Raw genomic sequence first — 19,819 nt, 5'->3', positions numbered from 1 at the left:
ATGCTCAGGTGCAGTAGATTTTTATAAAAACCAAAATTTGCACAACAAATTTGGCCATCAAAATTGTTACACTCAGCTATAAAATTTTCACAATTTTTTAATCCATAGCTAAGCATGCTGTTATATTTTCCAATTGAGACTACATGTATCTTCTTCTATATAAGGCAGTTTTGTTTGAGTCAAAAACATCTACTAGGAACTAGTTTTGTTAACAGATTTTTTTCCATCCATATTATTCAAAATCGAGACTTTTGCTCAAGGGGAATTAAGTTTGTATCACTTGAATCAGATAACTAAATATATGCTAAACAAAGAAAAAGAAAAACATTTTAAGAGTGTGAAAACTATGTGTATACCTAAAGAACGATAAAATCGTAATACAGTTATGCACAAGTTTATATTAGGATCTTCAGCAGTATTTTGCTTCTTTTAAGTGCTAATATCCAGTAATCTATAGGACTCGCACCAATATATATCAGAAAATTATATTAGATGTTTTCAATGATCATCTAAAATTTAATTTGGTCCAGAGTTTAAAAAGTTTTAATTTTGTCACTTACATTTCTAAAGCATTTCAAATTTCTAAGATAAGAATATCAAATGAGTACTTCAAAAAAAAAAAAGTCAGTCAAGAATTTATCTACATCAATTTCATGTAAACCTTAATAATTACACCAACAAAATTACATTCCCATCATGATTCAAAATGAGTAAGCAACAAGAATGGCTTGCCTGCACCTAGCCTTAGCCTGTTTGAGCCTCTCATCCAATGTCTCTTCCTTCACAGAAGCCTTCACCATTGCCAAATCCATTTCCATCAGCTTCAACACTCTGAACAACTCAGTCACCATTCTCTCTTCCACTTTCCCTTCATCCATCAGTATCTCTGCCTCCTCCCTCGCCCTCTCGGCCACAATCTCCCCAGCCTTTGCTAGCAACTCCGTCGACCCGAATTCCTTCCCCATTAGCTCCTCTAGCTTCTCCAAGAAGTCAGCTATGACATAACCTATTGGCAGCTCTAAATTAATCTCTTTTGTCCTCTTCCAACCAACCTCAAAATTCGGTGGCTTGGCCTGTGATATTTCAGTTTTAGGCCTTCTTTGCCTCACTATTTCTGATCTTCTTCTCTTCTCTATGAGAAATGTCTCTGGACTGTTGACTGTGCTAGAATAGGATCTTGGGTTGGAAATTCTTCATTAGAATCATCATTGGAATAATCACTAGCTGGATAATTGGTGCTTAAGGCATTATTGTTATTATTATTAGTGATGCAGTTGATGGAGAAGTGCTTTCTTGGGTGGATTTGAATATTGGAAATCTCTATAAATGGTCTATGTGAATAGAGATGGTTTTGGTTTTGGTTCGGATGATGAGAATGAGAAGTAGGATATGATGAGAGAAACTGGAGGATTGTGGAAGCCATTGCTACTAGTTTCTTAATGCAGCAAAGTGAAATAAAGATTAAAGATAAGGCTCTTTTGGCTTTTATATCTGGTTGGTTTGGTTTCTATGATGATTTTGTTGTAGCTTTTCATTTGAGTCAGATAATACAGTTAAATTTTGTAGTCCAATAAGCATAGAGTACTATGCTAAAATATCCCATGAGGAAGGAACATTTCACTTTAAGTTCAGATTCATTGCAGTGATAACTGATAACAATAGACATGATTTACATAAAGATTAATAAATTTTCCATTAGTTGCTTTTTTGTTCCTAATTTCTTTTTATATTTTGAGTAATATCCAAATCAATTTAAAGGATAACAAATTTTAATTATTAAATTAGTCTCTAATATTTTATTTTGTTAGATAAATTAATCTTTGTATTTGCATATAGCGTTACTAAATTAAAGTCCAAATCTACTATTTCATGCATTAACGTTACTAAATTAGATATTTGTATAGTAAATATAGTTGGAAAATGCATGAACTAATACACTTTTAGTGTAAAAAAGAGAAGAGTTTATTGATTTAAGTAAAGCAAAAATAAAAAAATATTAATCACCTAAAAATCTCTTAAAAAATAACTTACAAGGTATATAAAACAAATTTATAAAATAGTTTCTAAATACTAAAGAAAATATAATATCTCTAAGATATGATAAGATTGTACTAAGTGGCAAAACTGAAAAAAAAAAAAAGTCTTATGCCAAAAAATGTTAAAAATTAAAATTAATAAAAAAATATTGTTCAAGATTAAGACTAGGTCTTTTAACTTGTATTCTTGTCATTGCTGTTAGATTCTGTAAAATTTTGTAACTTTTCACTTTGTTATACTAATTATGGTTGAAACCATAGCTTGAGCTTATTATCTTAATCTTCATTTTGTTTATTCATTTATTTATTTATTTTGTGCAGATTACGGTTTATCAGTGTCTTGAAGGAGGAGTTATTGCTGTTTTGCAATCTTATGTTGATGAGGATGTAAGTCCAACACTGTTTTTTTTCCTGACATTTTATTATTTGTTTTGAAGAATTTAATTGTGTTTCAGCTTTGAGGTTTGTTTTTTAAAAATTAAATTTTAAGGAAGTTTGAAATTCTTATTGGAAAAATGCTTCAAATTTCATCTGTTATGTTGACCAGAAGGATGAATCCTTTTACACAGTGAGCTGGGCAAGCAATGTTGATGGTGCCCCATTTCTGGTGGCTGGAGGAATCAATGGCGTAATCCGAGTCATAGATACTGGTTCTGAGAGGATATACAAGGTATACCACACCTTTCAAGGGTTGGTTTATTCTTTTTTACATACAATAGACCAAAATAATGATGGTTGTTTGATTTTATATTTAGTGTTAGTTGTTAGTTCACAGTTATGTAGGAAGCATTGGGTGCTGAATGTCTTGAAAATGATTTCTTTTATTCATGTGATTCTTGACGCAGTGCTGTTTTTTCATTAGAGCTTTGTTGGGCATGGAGACTCCATAAACGAAATCAGGACCCAAGCATTGAAGTCATCGCTTGTGATCTCTGCAAGCAAAGTGAGTAGCTTTCTTTTGTATGAAATTTTGATGGTAAGAGTAATGGTTTCCTTTCAACCATTAACATCTAAATTTGATTAGGATGAATCTGTCCGGTTATGGAATGTTCATACTGGAATATGCATTCTGATATTTGCCGGGGCTGGAGGGCATCGTAATGAAGTTTTGAGTGTTGTAAGTGCATTCATATCTATGCAATGTATTTCTCTATACTTTCTTGCTTAATTAGTAGTTCTCTATCTTAATTCTTTATTGTAGTTCTTTATCTTTTTGCTTTTTATAGGACTTTCATCCATCAGATATATACAAAATTGCTAGCTGTGGCATGGATAATACTGTAAAGATATGGTCGATGAAGGGTAAGAATATATTTTCATGCCATTATTTTATTAAACCTGGTTATATACGATCTGTGTAAAACAATCTCTCATCTATTCTTGTCAGCAAAACAGAATGGTGTGTACCAATTGTAATTAAATATTATTGTCTTTCTCATTTAAGTGATCCCGGCTTTTATTCTGGTGCAGAGTTCTGGACCTACGTGGAAAAGTCATTCACATGGACAGATCTTCCATCTAAGTTTCCCACAAAATATGTGCAGTTTCCTGTAAGTAAAATTTTATTTGTAGAAGTACATACATATATGAGATCTTTTCTAATAGTAATTCTTTTCAGGTATTCAACGCTTCAGTTCATTCAAATTATGTCGACTGTAATAGGTGGCTGGGTGATTTTATCCTTTCAAAGGTGACACACTTTCCAGAGTTATTCTACTTCCCTGTGGCAACCAATGGTTGCATTTTGGCTTCCTTCACATGTTATAAAATGATCTTTGAGAAACCAAATACTAGTAAAAGAAAATGTTCAACGGTATTTCTGAAACTCCTTACCAAATCCTAGAAAACTTGGTATTCAACTGAACCACACTGCTCAAGAGTTTTATAATATTCTTCGAACTCAACTACATTTCATATTAACTAATATTATTCCCTTTATATTACATAAATTTATCTGCCGATTCTGAAATTAATGGATTATATTGCATTTCCAGAGTGTTGACAATGAAATTGTCTTGTGGGAGCCTAAAGTGAAGGACCAAACTCCAGGAGAGGTTTGTTAGAATTATTATCTTGTTTTATTTCATTTTAATTTAGACTTTTCTTTTTTAAATTTCAGTAATTATTTGCAGATACAGTTTCAATTTTTTAAGTTGAAAGCATTTGTGTTTGTTGTTTAGGGTGTAGTTGACATTCTCCAGAAATACCCTGTTCCTGAGTGTGATATCTGGTTCATCAAGTTTTCTTGTGATTTCCATTACAATCAAGCTGCAATAGGTAATAACTAACTGCAATTTCTTCTTAAGTCGTATTTTGTTTTCTTCTTGTAACTGTGTATTACACAATTTGTTCATTGTGGTTTGCTGCCACTTCGTCTTTTGATACAACATCTGCTACATTTTATTTACAATTTTCATTTCCTTTTGGCTTTGCCAGGTAACAGGGAAGGGAAGATTTTTGTTTGGGAATTGCAGTCAAGTCCGCCGGTTCTTATCGCAAGGTTTGTTTATCATGTTATAATGATGAGACATGTTTTTATCTTAGAAAGTTTTTTTATGCTCAATTCATCACCTTTTCCAGGTTGTCGCATCCTCAATCTAAATCTCCAATCCGGCAAACTGCCGTGTCTTTTGATGGAAGGTAAATGCCATATTCTTATGTTGCTCTTTTGATGGAAGGTATTATCTTCTTCCCTATGTTTCTTTTCTCAAGCAGTTCCTTCTGTTATGCTGCAGTATTATTTTGAGTTGCTGTGAGGACGGCACGATATGGCGCTGGGACGATGTTACAAACGTGCCACCAGCTTAGGCTTAGCTTAGCCTCCATGACTGGTTTGGCCAGTCGTTGGAAAATAATTATTTTAGGAACATTGTTATTATTTGTATTCTATTTATTTTATTATTGAAATAGTTTGGTAAGTATTGAATGCTGTTTCAAAAAATGCAAGAAATGTTTCAAATATTAGGTTGACCATATGAATCAAATGATATTAAGTATTTTATTATGAATTGTCCTTTAATAACTCCTCTTATTATTCTTCTTTGCTGTGCACTACACACCTGGTTGTTGTAAGTTTGTAACTGTGGTATCTATTAGCATTGAACATCGTTAAAAAATTGTGTATATAACGTTCAAATCTGGAATTTTCTCCTGCCTCATTAAACTGCCAAGGCCTTTGAGAACTACCTTTTTTACGTTGAATTTTTTGCTACATTTTCAAGGGGGACAAAATTTTTATACCAATGAGACAAAACTTTGTTATACCAACGAGACGAAGCTTAATTTCTGCCTCACTGATACAACACCCAACAAGAGTTTGCAATTTTGTATACTATATACACAAGAATCATATCCTATGTAGATTAAATCTCGTAACTTAAAATTGTACATCAACAAAAGGTATAGGGCCTTTAAAGTTGATTCCTCAACTGCATCAATAGGCCCTGCATGGTCTCAATCTTTTGACTTAGTTTGACAATGGTACGGTGCTGAGTGGAAGAAGAGTCCGAACTCCGAAGTACCAACATGAGTGATTAGTTCACTGAGTTTAGCCTGTGACTCTACAACCACTTCCTCAAGCTGAGTTAATGTCTCTTCCATGGTTTTGTGTGGTCCTTCATTAACCCCGCTTGGTAAGGGAGAATGTCCTCTATTACCAACAACACTACCATCTCTGGTAACCTTTTCAGAAGAGAAAATCTTGTCAATGCCCTCGCTTCCTGCAAGTCACCGTACCATGTTTAGAATATTAGAAAACTACTACAAATAACTATACCATTGTTGGTACCATTACTAGAAACAGTAGAAACTACCTGCAAATCATCATAACATTATTGGTTATAATTTGTCCGAGTATACAGTTATTTAGTTAGAAACAAAGGGAGTAGGAAAAGTAAGCACAAATGTATAGCCAAAGGATCAATAAGCTATACAATCAACCAAAGCTAGAAGGCCTAGAGAGTGATAGCGTTGCATCATAGTTTTCCATTGATTTGCCGAGCATTCTAAGTATCATACATGACATGATCACTAGTTGTCATCAATGAACCAACCACTTGGATTCATTAAACCTTGCTTCAAATCACTATCCATTACCTATATATTTAGTTTACTGAAGGCTATAACATAACAATAATAAATAGAAATTAAAAGAACAAGATATGTCCGATGAAAATTAATTCAGAAACATTAGAAACTGGAAAGCATACCTAGGTTACCAAGTTGATCTATTACAGCCTGACCAACAGAACCTTCCAGCTTAAGCAGCCGCAAAACTCCAGCAGTGATTCGGCCAATTGAATCAATTTCAGATTTGCACAGCAAAGTGAGGTGCTGAAGCTCATCCTTGGTTACTGCTGCTTCAATCTGCAAGGTACAATCATCATCAAACGCAACATTCATGAGACAATGACCTATATCTAACTATGAAATTCCCATTACCGGTTGTTTAACAGTGAACTTTATGTCTTCCACTTCCCAATTCACTATGTCATCAGTGTTGTCCTCACATAATATCAAGCGAACTTCAAGACCAACTCCCTCAGTTGTGTTACTATTTTCTTTATCCCCGTCTGCAATTAACATTGATGGAGGATTGCCCTTTTGGATATGAGGCTTTAATATTCGTAGCCCTTCAATTCCTACCTGTAAGTGCAAGCTCAATAAGGTAAGGTGTATGAAAGGGGTAAGACATATCTGGATGATAGACAAGAAACAGAAAAGAGATACACGTAGAAAACCAATCAGTAAGGATATTGAATTTTATCATTCTCAAAGGAGAAAGAAAATTCTTAATTCTGCAGTAATTTGGAGAAAAATTTACACAAACAGATTGCATTAAATCTTTGAAACTCAGAAGGAAGCTTTTTCTACCGTAACAAGCTCTATTGGATTTTGTTTTATCCGATGCAATTGTGCTTTGCCATTCAGAACCTTCTTTGGGCTACTTTTTGCATTTACTCGTAAACCACGGAAAGTTGTGTGCCAACACCTCTCTTCTCTGTCTACAACCTCAAGACTGGAGAACCACCACTGTTCAGCCATCTGATCTGCACCTTCAAGAGCAAATAACCAGTCTCAATTCTATAGTTACATCCACGTCATCTGGCTTCTTCAGGTGTGGAAAACTGGTTTCCTCCCCTTGTCTCATACTTTCAGCTAGCAAAAAGTTCAGCAAGTAAGAAATGTATACTTAGCAAAATAAGTCTATGCAACACAAAACAAATCTATTTTATGTAATAAGCAAATATAGCAACTAGAAAAAATCAGGTGAAATTGCTTCATACCATCTTCTGAATTATCAACCATGAGAGGTGTTGTCTTAAAAAGTTTTGATAAGGGTCCTTTTTGTAAGTTTTCCAACCCTTTTGAAAGGCCTGTCCCAGGGCCTCCATCAGGTCCAAGTATTCCAAATCTATGCAGGAGGGCTTCAGCATAGTTCATTCCTCCACCAAGTCGAACACCAGAAACAGAAGCTGACACATTTAAACTATGAGACTCCATATCTTGCTCATTTAGTGGAATGACATGAACCATACTGATGTCTAGAAAAGGGATTGAATGAGCATTTCCATTCATTGGATGTTTCTTATTCTTATCTACCCAAAAAACAGCTCTAAGATGAGGATATCCATTATCACTTGGTGAGGGAACATTTTCGCTAGGACTCAAGAATGATCCATTTTCACATGGTAAGTGCCCCTCAGCATCCACACAATCTATCTGGACACTCTCCCACCGTAAAGTAGATGAAACAACAATAGCCCCTCCAAGGGTTTTATGGGCGGCATTAATGAATAGATCATCTCCGATAAACTGTACTAAAGGCATTCCCTCAACATTCACCGAAGACTCTAGAAATCTAAGTTGGAGGTCCTTTACTGTTAAACTCACAGCAGTATCACTGGGAACCTTGTCCATCAGCTTTCCACTAAAAGACTTGTCTCTAATGTCCTCTAGTTGTTTCCTTTTCCCGACCATAGCTATTTTCTCACTAACTCGCCCAAAATAACCATAGACGTCCAGGACAAAAAATAATTGTTCAACAGAAGTGTTGGATAGATACTGTCCACAAGCAACTCCAACCCTGACAATACCCCCTGAAGGAGGAATATGTAACAGTGGACTGCCATCAGCAGTTGCCATAGCTACTTCAATGCAAGAATCTTTGAGATCAACACATCTCAACAGTCCTCCAGTTTGTCCAAGGTAATTTTGAAGTTTGATTTTGTCATTACATGCCTCCAGGGACAAAGTAAGCTGCGATGCTCTGGCAGTCCACTTCTTCTGGCTAGCATCGATCGGTTGACCTTCCCAAAGACTAAAACAAGCAGGATCCTTTTCCAGGTTCAGCATTCTTAGTTTCAATGAGGGTGAATCAGAAAAGAAAAGGTTTTCAATTTGGAGTCTTGCTCCAGTGAAGGAGGTCTGAACTGTATTATTATCCATATAGATTTTAGAAATATCAGTTTCAATGTTGTCTAGTGGAACTGTAAGGTCAAGCCCCTTGAGACTGAAAATAAAAGATTTTATTGAGAAGTCCGGTAGAATGTCACCAGGACTGACAACAATATCATCAGCTAAGAATGAGGATATCCTCAGGCATGTTTCCTCCTGAAGATGAACCTGAACAAATATACAAAGATCATCAAACATATAATTGACAAAAAAAAAAAAGACAAAAAAGATGCACTATACGTCTGTAACAAGATATTTATTGAAAGATGATGCACATACCATAAGAGGCTGACAATCAATAACTGTCTGAGAAGCAAAGGATGGTGGAAGTGGTGAAGGCATGACTTGAAGTGCATGGAGGCATATTAGATGGATTCCCTCAATCACTTGCCACTGCTGTTCTCCTAGAGGGTATATTGGAGGGCAAAAGCTTCTAGCTGCCAAAAGAAAGGATTTAAAAACCAGTTGTTAAGCATTGGTAAAGTGATATATTATTTTCAAGAAACGTGTTCATAACTTAATACCAAATTCAGGCACATGGAAAGCATCTTTTGTGACAGCTTGCATCGATGGTTGCACTAGTGTACACTGCGGAGATGAATAGATGTCCCTGCATTCCAATGATAACAAGCAACCTAGTTACGTTGTTACGATATAGTGATTAGTACAGTCAACTTAGGAAGGAAAACAGATTATTGTGCCATTAAAACTATCAAAAGCCACCAAAATGATTGATCAACTAGAGCATATGAGAAACCCTTTTTTTTTTCTCTCCTCTTGTCAATTTGCATTAACTGCTCAGGATTTAATGCAGGATCTAACCATGAAAGTGGTTTTATGGACAGAGCACAAAGGCACAAACCTTAAAATTATTCCACCAATTGTAATCTTGGTCAAGTTATTGTCATTCTCTCCTTCAGAAAGACTGGCCTGCAAAAGTACATGAAACAGTATAACTCACTGATAGCCTGATAACATTGCACAATAAGGGGAAATAACATGGCAATATGACATCTTAAAAGCACATTTGTTAAAAGCATGTGACATCTTAACCTTTGCACCATACATTCAACCATAGCATGAATCATCCAGATAATATAAGGAGCTTTCTTTTCTTACCTTTCTCCAAGAATGATTAGCTTAGTTATAAGAAATAAACTTATCACACTAAAATCACATTGGCAAAACAAATATAGCAGCTACAATTTTGTATTCCTTTTGTTTACTTGTTTGTTTCTGCATAGTGCATATCTTGTTACTAATGGAGCCTCCAAAGACCCCCTCCCCACCAAAATGAATATGAAAATAAAGCATTACCCGAGAGAAAAAGAGGGACTGCAGCAAAAGCTCAAGCTGGAATTCTGCAAGTTATTGTCATTGGTTGGATCATTTATTAACTCTGAATTTGACTATATAATTGAAAGAGGTTTAAATTTATCTAAAAAGAAAGCTATGTGGCTAGCAACAAACCAGTATCTTTAATGCAAAGAAATATATGATCTACAACAATCGAGACCAGAGAACGCCCAGCAGCTTCAGTTGATCGCTGCTATGATTCAATTACAGAAACACTCAAAGGATGTCAAAATGAAACAATATTTTTATTCAAAGGAAACTACTGAGGATGGGTATTCTGAAAAACTGAAAAGTTAAAAAACAGTGTGAAACCTGCTGAGTCTTTAAATCAACATCACCCTTGTTTAGACAGACATATAATCCTGTCATAAAGCGGAGAAGTGCGCGTAGCCCTGCTCATACATGTTGTAGTAACTCATGTCAGTGATGTCACAATGATGCCATGTGTATCAATTCAATGTGGATACAAGAAACATTACATGTGCCCTTTTACTTACCAGGTTCACTTAGTGCAGGGCAAACAGCTTCATTGATGTGCAACTGAACCTCAAGCCCAAGTGGACTGTTCAAGTCAGTTCTCTGAACTGTTATCTGGCAGTTATAAATTCCAGCTATATTTCATGACTCAAACATTCAAACATAAAACAGATGTTTATAAGATTAGTTGTAGGAACTATATTTACATATGCTTCTCCTGATATTCCTTCAATAAAACGCTCTCCTCCAAAGAATACTCGCTTTGCACCATCATCATCTCTCAGGTTTGATCCCTCTTCAGAGAAGCCTAATGCAGCATCCGCGAACATGTCAGGATGAGGCAAAAGATCAATAGACAAAGATTCCCATTCTAGTTTCTGAGAAAGAAAAAAGAAAAACATGTATGAATTATTAGATGGTAATGCCAATAAAAGCAACATAACATCCACAACCTTGAGAGTATAGCTAAAAGTATAATTGCTTTTTATGAACCATTCTTTTTATTTTTCAATAAAACTTATCGGAACTATGTATTCTAATCATATAACTAAATGACAACTGTAAAATAAGCAAAATGAAAGAAATAAAAGCAAATCAATACAGATTACACATATAAGCATATTAAAACTAGAGAAGGAGGTAATTACTTTGAAGACATATATATATTTCTTGTTACTGGAGAATTCCCGTGCTTCCTTAAGATTTACAACCTGTAAAGGCAAATCTTTCAATAAAATGCCATATGCAAAGGTGTCAGATTTTTAAGCCTGGGTTTCAACAAATACCTGCCACTCTGCCAGCTTTCATTTGTGGTATACAGCGAAAGGTTATGTATTGTGATAGATGCCATTGGTGGTGCCCTATAAATAGATTTCAGGGAAAACTTAAAAACATAGTACTTGAGCCAAACATAAAGTGAAATTCTTTAGGTTTATACTTAAAAAATACTTGATAGACCCATCAGAGACTAAGATGTCCACGTCAGTTTCAATTTCGATTTCAATTCATTCCAAATCATAACAGTTGACAGGGTTGGTAGAGCACAAATAAACCAAATTCTGAGCATCAAGAAACAAGAATTTACCATGTTGCTCCCACTTTTCGACGCGCGCCCCCACCACCACGTGTTTCAAGTAATAGATTAACTGTGTGAATTTGTATAGTCATGCCATCAGAAATCTGAAACCGTCAGTAACTCTATCAATGAGTAACATTTTCAAATGAAAAATGTCTTTGCATGACAAGTAATTGGTCATCGCTATGAAACTACCAAACCTATGGAAAGGAATGCTATAAGCTGAATCACAATTCAATCAACCTTACACTAAATCCTTATCATATTCATCTCTCATTGTAAAACATCCAGTCCCCATTGGCAATAACAGCAACGGAAACAAATATAGTAAAAAATAAACTGAAAGAGAGTAAAGTGACAAGTGTCACAAACCTTATCAGCAAAACCATAACCACTACCCTTCGAGGTGGCAGCGGATGAAGTGGCACTGCACATAAACCAAGCTTAGTGAATAAGCATTGAAAAACAGCATAAGCATCCATCAACGCACAAAAATAAAATCAAGTAACAAGTTTAATTCACCTCAATTATTTTTCATATTAATAAGATGTTATTAATTTTAGTATGGTAAGTAATATAGCTTTTTCCCGGTTACATAAGGAGAAAAAGGGGGAATCTAGGAGCCATTTAAACTACAATTTATTTTCGTAAATATTAATTAAGTAGGGAGTGTTAAATAAGACATAGAATATTTAAACACAATGAACAAAAAGAAAGCAAAACTAAACAAAGTTGGTCAGAAATTATAAACTTTGAATAAAAAATTAAAAATAAAATAAAATTTCGCAATTTCTTTTAAATTTGATTCTCGGTCCGTATATATTCCCTTTAAGGAAGCCGTTAACAAAAATAAAAATAAAAAGCTGCAGCAAATAAAGAAACCGGGACGCACTCAACAGTCAAAACTCTATCTCTACATTTTTTTCCTTCCCTCTCTTTCTCTCTCTCGACTCCCGGCGGTATCACCACCACCCCCACCACGGCAGATGGCGGAGCAACACAGCTGCTGCTCATGCTGCTTCAGCTTCATAATAACCATGGGCCTCACCGCCCTTTTCTTCTGGCTCTCCCTCCGTGTTGACCAACCAAAATTCTATCTCGAGTCAATTTACGTTCCTGCCCTCAACAGATCCCTTCCGTCAACAACAAAAAACGACACCGTTTTATTCAAAATAAAGTTCACGAACCCTAACAAAGACAAAGGGATCAAATACGACGCCGTTCGGGTCAACATCTCCGTCTTCCTCTCCCAAAATACCACGCGCCTACTCTCCAACTCCACCGCCGTCGCTCCTTTCTACCAGGGCCGCCAGAAGAAGGCGCATAAGCCTAGCTCTGCCTCCTTCGTCGGAAACCTTACGCCGGCGGCGGGGATGGACGGGAAGGTGTATTTCCGGGTGGATTTTGCGACCGCGGTGAAGTACAAGATCTTGTTTTGGTACACGAAGCGACACGGTATGTGGGGAGGGGCAAATGTGCAAATTAACAATGGGGGTGTGAAGGTGTATCCGAAACCGGTGAGGCTTGGCAACGAGCCACCGAGGATCGTGAACGGCGCACCGGAGTTCCGTGGAGGCTATCGTGCGCTTCTTCCGCTATTCCTAGTTGCGTGGATAATGCGCACTCATTGACTTGACTTGACTTGACTTCACTAGTCCTGTATTTTTATTGGAGGAATTATTTAAATTAATTTAATTTAGTTATTTATTTATTTATTTTTAAAAAGCAGTGAAACACTGAAACTTAAAGTTCACTGCCATTTTTTCCCCGTAGAGAACTTTTTCTGAAAATGGAAGCTTTGCAGCAGCAATGAACACTGAGAGTGAATCAAGAAAACTCAATGAGCACGACAATTCATCGCGTTCCTCCCATTTAGAGAGAGTTGGAAGTGACACACTGGAGTTCACCCTTGAGCAAAAGCAGACTTTGTGTCTTATGAATCTCTTTCTGCATTACATAAAGCATATTCACTTGCACTAACCAATGATATCGAGCCAAAGTGCTATGAGGAGGCGGTGTTACAACCCTGTTGGCAAGATGCGATCAATGCTGAGCTTAAGGCTCTTAAAATGAACAAAACATGGAGGCTTACAACTCTGCCTCATGGGAAGAAAGCGATTGGAAGTAAGTGGGTCTTCAAGATAAAACACAACCCGGACGGTTCGATAGAAAGGTACAAGGCACAGTTAGTAGCAAAAGGGTATACACAAGTGGCTGGTATTGATTATCTAGACACATTTAGCCCAGTGGTAAAACTGAAAACACTAAGGATTGTGCTAGCCTTGGCTGCCATGAAAGGTTGGATGCTTAAACAAGTTGATGTAAATACTGCATTCTTGCATGGCGTACTCAAGGAGGAGGTTTACATGAGGCCACCACAAGGTTTGGAAATTGATGTTGATACTTGATACTCAGTTGTAAGATGATTTGATAATGGTGACTTTGGTGTTATTCTCATCAAAGTTGTTGATGAGAATGCCAAAGTCATTCGATGAGTAAGAGGGTGGATAGTATATTGTGTTTGTAGTATGATCACATTTTTGGTGATGCTGCTGCTGGATATTTCATTATTTTGGATGCCGTTACATTCATTATTAAATGTTGGAGTTCATCATTGACTAGCAATCAAGGAATTGTAGGCCGTGATGCATAGTTGTAAGAACCGAACCGGTGATCAAACCGGTCATGTTATTGGTTTACTAGTTTACCGGTTTAACTGATAAATCACTGGTTGAACTGATAAAACCGGTTCTATATAAATAAAAAAATATAAAAATAACTTCCCTTTTTTCATTATAATAAAATGTTTATTTAAATATATTCTAGTGTTAATGCATATGTTTAGTTGTGTATCACAAATAATATCAAAGGTAGATCAATTTCAACTTACAAGAATTCGTCTCATATATACCAATATGTACCAAAGGGCATACAATATGGTTGACGAATATCATGTTATGAAAGAGTTTAATTAAAGTTAAAATTCAAACCCAGCAGCGAAGCTTCTAATCTACAAAATGCTAAAAACTTTGATGATAATTTGCATGGTAATAGAAATACCATAACGGTAAATAACACAATACCTATAACTAAATCTAAGTAGGGAAACTTATTAAGCAACTGGTATATCGCTTCTATGGAGTAACAACCTCAAGCCTTGTTTGGTGCTTCTTCAACTTTCTGCAGCAAGACATGACAAGATGAGTCCTAAGCAAGTTGATATGATGCACAGAAAATCCGAAAATAAAATTTGTGAATGATATATGAATGCTAGAATATGCATTTAGCCTAATCATGCCAGTCACATTTAGCATATCTAACTGAAATTCGGAACCTCATAAACTAGGTTGGTAATTTCATGAATTGAAGAAAGAGAACCCAAACTTAGAAACCATGCCAATTACAATTCAATAATGATATATCTTCCTCAACATCTTCCTAAATATTCTCCTGATTTCTAAATAGTGAGAACATAAAAAGCACTCATTAGTTTCTTTGTTTATAAATTAGAAGGATAAATAATTTCTCATTAAGTTTTTGTAGAATTAAATGTAACAAGCAACCATAGAAACTTTATCAAGTAAAATCATGAGAAGAAGATAAATTGCCACGCAAATTCAGAGTGTAAGAAGTAGCCACAAAATTGAATTCGGACTTCTAATGAAGGTAAAATTATGTACCACTTCTTTGTTGCCCTTGCCTCTAGTGAAGAACTTGTAATTCCCATAGATGAATGCGCCCCACCCAGCCAACGAAACAAGCACAAACTGCAATGGCAGAAGATTTAGAAATACTTAAAATATTACCATAAACAAATATCAGGGAAACAAGACAATAAAGTAACTAAAAATATAACATAAATATAACACCAATAAACAGAATTTCATGATCAAGAATTAACAAATATATCATAAACAGAATAATTAAAAAATCAGAGATAATGCAGAACGCAGAGAAGTGAAGAATGAGCAATGAGGAGACCACCAACCTGTCCGATAGTCCGAGAGAGGACGCAGAGGATGGAGAGGACACGATGACGGCGACGACGACGACGTGGAGCCGCGGAACAAGGAGCCGCGACGAAGGGGACGGCTTGCGACCCAAAACGCGACGGTGAGGTGAGGTTGAGATGTCATTGGAGGCGCACCATCTCTGGCGAGATGAAGAAGATGACAGGCCGGCGGTGAGTTGATGTGAGGTGCGATTTACAGCTATAAAAGGATGTACAACCTTTTGTATTCTTCACAAACATCTCACTTCTTCCTCTCTTCCGTTTTTCTTCAGAAAAATAAGCCAAAATGTCTAGTGGTGGTGAATGTGTGATCGTAATAGTGGAGGCATGTTTAGCACCAACCATGTCTCAGACAGTTGGACAGCAGTCTCATCTGTCGTGTTATCCTGCCATTGATACAGTCCAACCTATCGGTGTCAACATCCCTGTACCATAAGGTGCAGTTAGGCAAAGCTATCACTTTAAACCCTTGTATAGAAAGGTCTGGATGGCGAAGCAAAAGGTAATTGCACAGATATATGGTGATTGGGAGGAGTCATACAATAAGGTGCCTAGGTTGCTGCAAGCACTGTAGAGTTGTTGTCCTGGAACAATATGTGAGTTCAAGGTCGTACCATACTATGATGGACACCTTATCATGCACGACTGTAGCATGTTTGACAAGGTATTCTAGGCCTTCCCTGCCTGTGTGGAGGCTGATGTGTGGAAAACGATCCAACACAAAACTCACCGGTAAGTGGACCAGGTCGCATCAAGTAATAATAACTCACATGAGTGAGGTCGATCCCACAGGGATTGAAGAATTGAGAAATTTTAGTTTAGTGGTTGATTTAGTCAAGCGAATCAAGTATTGGTTGAGTGGTTTGTATTTGGCAGAAACTAAATTGCATGAATTATAAGGAGACAAAGAAAAATTGCAGTAAATTAAAGAGAACAGAAAATAAAAGTGCTGAATCTTAAAGAATAAGTAATGTAAATTGCAGAAACTTAAATTGCAAGAAATGTAAATGGCTGAATCTTAAAGTACAAGAATGTAAATTGCTGGAATTATAAAAGGAATTGGGAATTGGGATTGCAGAATTTAAACAAGAGCAAGTGAATTGCAATTAAACAGAAGAGTAGAAGGTGAATTGAAGTAAAATAGATCTCAACAGAAAAGTAGAAATGCTTGAGGAATTAAAACAAAAAGTGACAGATGCTTAATTTGCAGCAATTTAAAAGAAGGTTGAAGATCTCAGGAGTGGAAGAGACTAGAAAATAAGTCTAGATCTCAAATCCTTCCTTGATCCAACAAGAACAATTGCAAAGAAATAAAGAAAAGTAAATTGCAGAAAGTGTAGAAGAAGATGCAGTAAACAGAAATGGAAATTGAATTATGTAGAAAAGTAAACAAGAGATCTCAAGGTAAGATTGAAACAGAAGTTCTTCAATTCTCCACCCAAGATCAAAAGCAAGAAAATAAAAGAGTGCTCAAGCAAGAACAAGGAAGAAGAGAGATCAATTCCCCATCCCAATTCTCTTAGATCTAAATTCAAAAATAAAAGCTCCAAAATGAAAATGAAAGTTTAAAGAAAATTTTAAAGTAAAGTCGAGAGGTCCTAATTAAATCAAACTAGCTCCTATTTATATACTTTCTATTCTTGGATTTTAGAATTTAAGTGGGCTTTTTAATTTGGTGAAGATTTGAATTTAATTGGATTTTTGATTGAATTTTCAGCCCATGTGAAAATTGCTCCCAGGATCATGGGTTCGAATCTTGGAGAGAACATTTGGCAAACATTTCCTTGGATTTATTTCTTGTGAGAGCCCGATAATCCTCCCTTGGAGAGCTGAGCATTGTTTTTCCTTTCCTTGTTTCTTGTTTCTCAAATTGTGCTCAGCTCTCAAGGGGAGCAGAGCATTGAAGCTTGCCTCCTTGGTTCATTGTTGCGCTCCCTTGGAGAGCACTGGGCTCTTGGGGAGAGCTTCGTGGCTTCCCTCCTTCCATGTGCCACGCTTTCCACTTTTCTTTGCCACACTCTTCTCTTCCTTGAGCCACACTTTTTAGGCAACGCTTTCTTATTTTCTTCTTTTCTTCACCTACAATTAATCAAAACAACCAATCAAAGTATCACCAAATTCACAAGGTTTATAAATCATTAAAAATCAATTAAATTTAGCTTAATCCTCATGATTTAGCATCAATTGAATGGTGGTTGTTTGATTCAAAGAAACCATACATTTCCATTCCAAATTACTTACTTAGAATGCAAGAAAGTGCATAAAACCTAATAGAAATAAAGAAAAAGACTAGTAAAGCTAGGTTAAGATGACTTGTCATCACAATACCAAACTTAAAACTTGCTTGTCCCCAAGCAAGAAGATAATTATGCTCAAAGGTTCTTTCAATTGGAATGGGTTGACGAATAACTTGTATTGTCCTGTGAGTGAAGTGATTAAGTGACAGTGGGGTGAACTCTAAATTATATGCTCATACAAGGGCTTCAGTGCTTACTAGTCCCTACATCCTAGAAGTCTTAGGTCTTAGGACTTTCATCCAAATGGTATCATGGAGATCTCTTTATATGTAATCACCTTGAAGCAGCTTATGATTTCTATGTTTTGGTTTTGACTCTAAGTGTCATGTCTCAAAGCGGCTCTTTAGATAAGATTTCAATCAATACTCCTAAACCAGTTGGTTTTAAGGTATTAGGTGTTAAAGCACCCCTAAGGATTTACTTGCTCAAGCCTCTCTCTTTGACACATTCGACCACAAGCATTTACTAGGATAACAACTCTTTGAGTTCTTGTTTCTTTCTTCTTTTCTGCCTAATAATTGATGCTCAGAGCCTTGGGCCATGTTCTTTTGTTTTTGTATTTTATTTATTTTCTTTTGTTTGCTGCTTCTTGGATCAATAAATGTTTGAGAATCTCCACAATACTTCTTTGAACTCTATGTCCTGCCTATGAGCTCCCATGCAAGTTTTCATAAGCATGCAACCTCAATGCATAATCGTACAACTAGAACCACCACTTCTCCTAATCTTTTGCTTGCCTCAAAATTGTTTAATTCCTCAATCCTTCTTTTCAAAGAACTTTCATGTGGTGCATTTTTGAGATATTGAGTGTAGACAAGTTTGGAGATTATAGGGTTGTGAATGATCAAGCATCTTAATTATTGAATTACATAGAAACTATGCTAGACAGGAAGACAGATAGGGGTATATTATCACTTTCAATCATAGCAGTGATGCAAAATAATCACTCAACAATACAACCTTTTGAAGTTTGCTTGCTTTACTCCTCATCATCATCATTGCTGGTCTTTACATTCCTTTTTCCTCTTTTTGGTCGACGATGCTTAATTCTTCCAAAAGCTTGTATGATACTCTGCAATGATATTGAAAGTTGCTTGTTCCCAAGCACTTGAAAAATGGTTAGCATGCATGAGTTATTTGTGGGCTTTTGAACTTACTTTGGTGTGGGAACACCAAACTTAGTACCTTGCCAATGGTTCTCATGCATCAGACTGACCATATGTAGTACTTCTTTTTCTTTACCAATGATAATAAAACTAAAGATTAGGAAATAGCAGAATAGTTAACTAGTTTATCTAAATGTTTGAAGCTAGCATTGTGCCGAAGGTGAGAATATGTTTTATGATGAAATTTTGGTGGGACACCAAACTTAGAATACTTCATTCTCCCTTATATTGTTTTGGTGTGCAACACCAAACTTAGCCTCTTGCAGTATAGATAAACTAATTGATCTTTTCATTAAAATAGCTATGAAAAGATAACTTTCTCAAGTTGGGTTGCCTCCCAACAAGCGCTTCTTTATTGTCACTAGCTTGACATCCTCCATCCTCTGATCATGGAAGTTGAAGCTTCTGTTTCCTTTGATTTTCTCCTCTTATTGTGGGCTTTCTTTTCTCCATTTCTTCTTGAGGAACTTCTCTGTGGTGCTTTTCTTTGATGATTGCTTCTTTTCCCGTAGCCCTCTTCTCACTTGCCTCTATGATTGCTTTCCCTTTTTCACACCTGGCAACTTTCTCATTGTCTTTCAGGTTGTCTTCAGTGGCTCTGGGGGAAGTATTTGCCCTTTCCTCACCCATTTCTGCAAGGTGCTTAGCTAGTTGTGCCATTTGCTTCTCAATTCTTCTGATTGAGGTTTCCTGATTCTGTGTTATCTCATCTTGGTGCTTCATCATTCTCTCTATTAAGATTTTCAAGTTGGTGATCTTCTGAGAGTCTTGTGAGATTGGTTTGTTGTGAGGTGTCTGAGGTTGGAAGGGTGAGTGTTGTGGTGGTGGTGTGTAGTGGTTGATGTTGGTATGGTGATATTTTTGCTGGTTTGGAAAATTGGGGTTGTTGTGGTTGAAGTCCCTTGGTCCTTGATTCTGGTGCTCACTCCTCCTCTAGTTGTAAT

At 36.2% G+C, this 19,819-nt stretch overlaps 2 protein-coding genes and 2 pseudogenes across 6 annotated transcripts; 1 reads left to right on the top strand and 3 right to left on the bottom strand.

Annotated features, from left to right (window-relative positions):
• On the bottom strand, positions 613–1,487 carry LOC107642019 (annotated as a pseudogene).
• On the top strand, positions 2,229–5,058 carry LOC107640960 (polycomb group protein FIE2-like). 5 transcript variants are annotated; one of them, XM_021124338.1, is made up of 12 exons: positions 2,229–2,423; positions 2,606–2,706; positions 2,899–2,979; positions 3,061–3,153; positions 3,263–3,338; positions 3,507–3,586; positions 3,655–3,726; positions 4,031–4,090; positions 4,217–4,313; positions 4,473–4,536; positions 4,617–4,676; positions 4,772–5,058. In XM_021124338.1, the coding sequence occupies exons 5-12, from the start codon at positions 3,305–3,307 to the stop codon at positions 4,842–4,844; spliced, it is 540 nt and encodes a 179-aa protein (XP_020979997.1). In that variant the 5' UTR covers positions 2,229–2,423; positions 2,606–2,706; positions 2,899–2,979; positions 3,061–3,153; positions 3,263–3,304; the 3' UTR covers positions 4,845–5,058. The 5 variants fall into 5 exon arrangements, with proteins under 5 accessions (XP_020979997.1, XP_020979999.1, XP_020979995.1 ...); XM_021124340.1 differs by having other exon boundaries at positions 2,882–2,979; XM_021124336.1 differs by having other exon boundaries at positions 2,270–2,423; positions 2,584–2,706.
• On the bottom strand, positions 5,195–12,846 carry LOC107643914 (annotated as a pseudogene).
• Positions 14,241–19,601, bottom strand: LOC107640959. The gene is made up of 5 exons (XM_016344464.2): positions 19,432–19,601; positions 15,755–15,837; positions 15,389–15,611; positions 15,081–15,167; positions 14,241–14,580 (listed from the first exon to the last, which is right to left on the bottom strand). Coding segments are annotated over exons 1-5 (564 nt in total). The 3' UTR covers positions 14,241–14,579.

Source organism: Arachis ipaensis, chromosome B05 (genome assembly GCF_000816755.2).
Source record: "Arachis ipaensis cultivar K30076 chromosome B05, Araip1.1, whole genome shotgun sequence".
NCBI lineage: Eukaryota > Viridiplantae > Streptophyta > Magnoliopsida > Fabales > Fabaceae > Arachis > Arachis ipaensis.
The sequence above is the reverse complement of the archived record's forward strand: the minus strand, read 5'-3'. Positions and strand labels throughout refer to the sequence as shown.

Excerpts from the sequence above, each read along its gene's own strand:
- LOC107640959 (XM_016344464.2), bottom strand. The coding sequence starts at position 19,601 with ATGATGAAGCACCAAGATGAGATAACACAGAATCAGGAAACCTCAATC. Across the intron at positions 15,612-15,754 it reads GTCCAACTGTCTGAGACATG|CTGTAAATCGCACCTCACAT; the intron begins GTTGGTGCTAAA and ends ATCCTTTTATAG. Across the intron at positions 15,168-15,388 it reads TCTCTCGGACTATCGGACAG|TTTGTGCTTGTTTCGTTGGC; the intron begins GTTGGTGGTCTC and ends CTGCCATTGCAG.
- LOC107640960 (XM_021124338.1), top strand. The coding sequence starts at position 3,305 with ATGGATAATACTGTAAAGATATGGTCGATGAAGG. Across the intron at positions 4,091-4,216 it reads AGGACCAAACTCCAGGAGAG|GGTGTAGTTGACATTCTCCA; the intron begins GTTTGTTAGAAT and ends TTTGTTGTTTAG. Across the intron at positions 4,537-4,616 it reads CCGCCGGTTCTTATCGCAAG|GTTGTCGCATCCTCAATCTA; the intron begins GTTTGTTTATCA and ends CACCTTTTCCAG.